The 4,824-nt window shown below is 34.5% G+C and overlaps 1 protein-coding gene across 1 annotated transcript; it reads left to right on the top strand.

The window, feature by feature from the left end:
• The first annotated feature begins 1,353 nt into the window (after positions 1 to 1,353).
• LOC139858461 (transcription initiation factor TFIID subunit 15) lies at positions 1,354 to 4,558 on the top strand. Its single transcript, XM_071847313.1, has 7 exons — positions 1,354 to 1,474; positions 1,581 to 1,933; positions 2,062 to 2,253; positions 2,413 to 2,496; positions 2,814 to 2,895; positions 2,991 to 3,117; positions 4,359 to 4,558. The coding sequence occupies exons 1-7, from the start codon at positions 1,355 to 1,357 to the stop codon at positions 4,556 to 4,558; spliced, it is 1,158 nt and encodes a 385-aa protein (XP_071703414.1). The 5' UTR covers position 1,354.
• Positions 4,559 to 4,824: the final 266 nt, after the last annotated feature.

Raw genomic sequence — 4,824 nt, 5'->3', positions numbered from 1 at the left:
GTGACTGATGTAACTAGATTTGGTGTCATTGTTATTGCTTTTTATTTACTTGAAATGACTTGATCTAGTTCTTATTATAATTCTAGAGACTTACTTTTGAAAGCATATAGTTTATTGGATAGAATTAAGAGTAAGTGATACAAAAAGGTACCAACTTCTATCAAATTTCACATTTTAAGTGCCCAATTTTGTATCTGTGTACGTGTAGGTATTTAAATTTCTTTTGCCACCAAATAGTGGACTTTCATTATGAGTCTGAACATTTAAAATATTTTTTTTTTCAAAAGCTAAATAAACATTGTTTTTGATGGTTCCACACCAATATAAAAGCATATGTTTGCATAGTGATGCTTCCGAATCTAAAAAACCAGCCCTTGTTTGTGGTTGAAAAAATACCTATGTTAATTTGATCAAGAAGTAGTTGAGTATCTGAAATGAGAAATTTGGTAAATGTTATCTTTTTTGTTAACAATCCATACTCCTAAGACTTAATAATGCGAATGATCAGAGTATGTAAAGCCATCGAGACATGCCTATTTCACATGTAAAGCCTTGGTGCATGTGAAATACTCTACATAAGAAAAGGATTATGTAGTGTTCTATAAATGGATTTGAGGGTAAATGTATTTCTGACACCTACCTAGCTAACCGAGGCTAATTAAACATCTGTTACTGTTACAAGCATTTTTAATATTGATGTTATCCGTTCGTTTTTCAATATGTACTTGACATATCTTGTTGCTAGTTTTAGTATTGCTTTGGTAACCTTCAAAGTCGATAGATGATGAAGTTATAGTTTCAGTTTTGATTTGTTGCTTAATCTTCGGATCAGATATTATTTAAATATATTTCTATATCCTTCTAGAAATTTATGAAAACCAACCTAAGATTACCTAAGAAATTGAGACTATAGTTAGGTAATAATAAGGATTAATAAATCAATAGTCAATAGAAGTAATATAAGTGATGAAGTATCACAACTAATGTTAACAAATAATTATAATTAATTATCAAGGTTACTTGCTACCGTGCTAGTATTTTCTATGGTTCTGTGAAATCCACTTCTTTTTCTTTTCTTTCTTATTATTCAATTAGTTAATAACTAATAAATTACAGGTGGATAAGTTGTGGCACTGAGAATGTAGTAGCTGTGTTTTACATTCAAATATATCCACTTAATATATATATATATATATATATATATATATATATATATATATTTATTTTGTCTTTATCTCAAGCTTAACTACAATATCTGGGTTCACCTGATTAATGCTTTGTACTTTTTAACCTTTTGTAGTGCTTGATGTTGGTTATATAGCCTGGGAATTTAAGTTTTTTTTAGACGAGCAAAATGGCAAACTACTCAGGAAAGGGAGCCCCTGCAAATGGATCTGTGTATGTTTGTAATTTACCTCCTGGAACAGATGAAGATATGTTAGCCGAATTCTTTGGCACCATTGGCTTGCTAAAGGTACGGGTTTTAAAAAGGTATTTCTTTACCTGCTCGTTTATTTTCTTTATTCCGCAACATATATATTTTTATACATTTCATAAGGTCTTATGTTTCCACTTTATAGAAAGATAAAAGAACCGGGAGACCAAAGATTTGGTTATATCGTGACAAAGTAACAAACGAGCCAAAGGGAGATGCAACAGTAACATACGAAGATCCGTACGCTGCACAAGCTGCTGTAGAATGGTTCAACAATAAGGATTTTCACGGGTCTATTATTGAAGTTTTAATGGCTGAGTCAAAAAATTCACAAAATATGGTTGCACCACCACTTGTTGAACCAAATTTGGTCAATGAATTTGGTCTGGATGAAAATGCACCGGTTATGAATGATGGTGGGGCGCGAGGTAGAGGACGTGGCGATGGTCCTCCAAAGGCATGGCAACAAGATGGTGACTGGGCATGCCCGAATACAAGGTCTGTGATATATGACATTGGTGAGCTGCTGATTCTTGCTTTTTTTAAACTATGTTGTAATGTAACAAGGGTTTTGTTTAGTTACTGTATTTATCTAATATATTTAATGTGATATATTTTGGTGGCAGTTGTACGAATGTAAACTTTGCGTTTCGTGGTGTATGCAACCGCTGTGGAAGTGCTAGGCCCACCGGTGCGTCTGGCGGCGGTGGCGGTGGTGGTCGGGGAAGAGGTCGTGGTGGTCCTGATGCAGGAGGCGGTCGTGGTGGAGTTATTGGGCCCACAGGACTTTTTGGTCCTAATGATTGGTCTTGTCCAATGTAAGTACTTAACAAGTAAATCATCCCCTTTGATTATTTAAAACGAGCATATGTTCCAGTTCTTAATATATTTGCCAGTGTTTTAATATCTTTTATTATTATTATACAAAGACGTTTGGCGACATGTCATTTGAGACTTAAATTAAATTGTTTGTGCAGGTGTGGTAACATCAATTGGGCCAAACGCTTAAAATGCAACATTTGCAACACTAACAAACCTGGTACTACTGAAGGAGGTGTGAGGTATTACATTTCAACTGAAACATTCTATTTGCTCATTTTAAAACAGTACTGTCTATGTGTGACCAAATATTGTTTTTGTTTTAAGTCTTTAATTAATTAATGCTTATCTTATATACAAATGATTGTGCTTGTCAAGGTAGAATAGATGCTTGCTCGAAAGTCTAGACTATGTTATTACGTTACACTTATTTTTATATGGCATTTTCCTTTATGTGTCTGTTTAATTAGTTGTGCATCTAACTAAAATTCAAGCTATATTTTTCCATTATGAGAGGTGATTTAAGACTATATGATTGATGTTCTTTTTTTCTATATAGAGGAGGACGTGCTGGTGGGTACAAAGAACTTGATGAAGAAGAACTAGAGGAGACGAAGCGACGCAGGCGGGAAGCTGAAGAAGTAATATATATTTCTAATTTTTTATTTATGCTTATAAACATTAGTTGTTTTTTTTTTAATTTATTTATTTGCAAGCCCTTACTATGCAATTTCAGGATGATGGTGAGATGTATGATGAGTTTGGAAACCTAAAGAAGAAATTTCGTGTGAAACAACAGCAAGTTGAAGTTGGTCAGGTGTTGCCTGGAACTGGGCGTGCAGGCTGGGAGGTTGAAGATCTAGGTATGTTTAAATGCTTTTTTAGTTATTAGTTAGTAATGTAAAGTATGTGAAAAACACAAATAAATAGGTATTACTCTTTCAAATACTTCTTTAATTAGTAGTTAGAAAGTATGTGACAAACGTAAGTAATATTTATCCCTATCCGTTCCAATTTGCGTGCCGTAGGCATTGAGTAGTCTTAGTTCTAAATTAAATTAAGTAGGGCCATTCTGATCGATGTGTAATTTTTATTTACTGCAAAAGTTGGAAGTATAACTAGTTACCGCATTATTTTTGAAATATTGAAATGAAAAGATGAATTATGCTTTTTTAATTCTGTGCTGTAAATAATAAAAATATTGGTAAACTAGAAGTATCGGTGTATATTGTGTTAATTAATGAGAAAATATGAATTCTAAAGGTTAAAAAGATAGTAACTATATTGCGACAATAAATTGAAACTGCAATACTCGTACTACCCAAAGAACATAAAATGAATATTGATTGGGCTAAGGTCTAATGTTACTAGTTGTAAACAAGAAGTTGGCGTGGTGGTAGTGACTTGTCTTCCTATATGGGAGGTCAGGGATTCGACTCCCACTCGCTGCAAAATTTCCCTTGTTACCCGCCCATTTCATGGGCCTCGGAGGTTGCAGACGTCTTGCGTTCGGGTCTCACCCGAGCGGGTTTTACTACACCTGATGCCTGTATGGATTCGCATTGTGGGTTTTCTCCCGAGGGGCGCTAGGATTGTAATGATTCGTACCAAGGAAATGATCGGGTGGGTGAGTGTCGACACTACGTTCGACCCACCGTCAGTGACTCCTAACCGTCGTTCAAAAAAAAAGTTGTAAACATATTTTGTTGTATGTTGGGTCTGGATTGGTCAAGCTTTATGGCTAAAATTAGGATATTCTGATGGTTAACTGATTAACTGATTCGGACTCTATTGGATAACATATGGATTTTTAAATTAAGCTCAACCAAAATTTCAGTTACTTCATCAATTTGGGCCATAACTGACTCGTACTCCAAGTCCCCCTAATTTGTTGTGCTATAGATAAAAATTTTACTTGGATTTCAGAACTTAACATCTTGTGAGAGTTCTTTAGTGTTAACTTCGAGAGCATGCTTGAGTTAATATATTATTCAAAGTTCAACACATAATCCTTGATTGGTCATTTTGTATCGCGATTTCTTATTCCATTTTAACTTACAATTAACTTATACTGTTTTCTGTCTGCAAATACTTGGTTTTATAGGAATAAGTGAAAGAGAGAGAAGAGAAAGAAGCAGAGACAGAGGAAGGGACGAAAGAGAGAGTAGCAAAAATAGAGAACGTCGTAGAAGCAGAAGTCGGGACAGGGATAGAGGTGGTCGGGATAGGGAATACAGTTACGACAGAGACCGAGAATATGGTCGAGAGAGGGGTGATCGTGATCGTCACAGGTATCATCATTAATCCATCGATGTTTTGTTTGTTCTTTAAGATTTTTGAGACGATGTTTTGTTTGTTGGTTCTGGATTTTAGCATTGTGAATGAAGTACTTGTATTCTGGCACTATTTCTTGGATTTATCTGGATTCCTTTTGGTAAACAAACAGTTATGAGTTGAAAACATCTTGGTTTTCAGATGGGAAGTCTGTTATTACAGTTATGGGAAGTTTGTTATTACTGTACTTTTATTATATTTAAAAAATAATAATAATTTTCTAATGACAACCCTTA

This window comes from Rutidosis leptorrhynchoides, chromosome 7 (genome assembly GCF_046630445.1).
Source record: "Rutidosis leptorrhynchoides isolate AG116_Rl617_1_P2 chromosome 7, CSIRO_AGI_Rlap_v1, whole genome shotgun sequence".
In the NCBI taxonomy this organism is placed as follows: Eukaryota; Viridiplantae; Streptophyta; class Magnoliopsida; order Asterales; family Asteraceae; genus Rutidosis; species Rutidosis leptorrhynchoides.
The sequence above is the reverse complement of the archived record's forward strand: the minus strand, read 5'-3'. Positions and strand labels throughout refer to the sequence as shown.

Excerpts from the sequence above, each read along its gene's own strand:
- LOC139858461 (XM_071847313.1), top strand. The coding sequence starts at position 1,355 with ATGGCAAACTACTCAGGAAAGGGAGCCCCTGCAAATGGATCTGTGTAT. Across the intron at positions 2,497-2,813 it reads ACTACTGAAGGAGGTGTGAG|AGGAGGACGTGCTGGTGGGT; the intron begins GTATTACATTTC and ends TTTTCTATATAG. Across the intron at positions 3,118-4,358 it reads CTGGGAGGTTGAAGATCTAG|GAATAAGTGAAAGAGAGAGA; the intron begins GTATGTTTAAAT and ends TTGGTTTTATAG.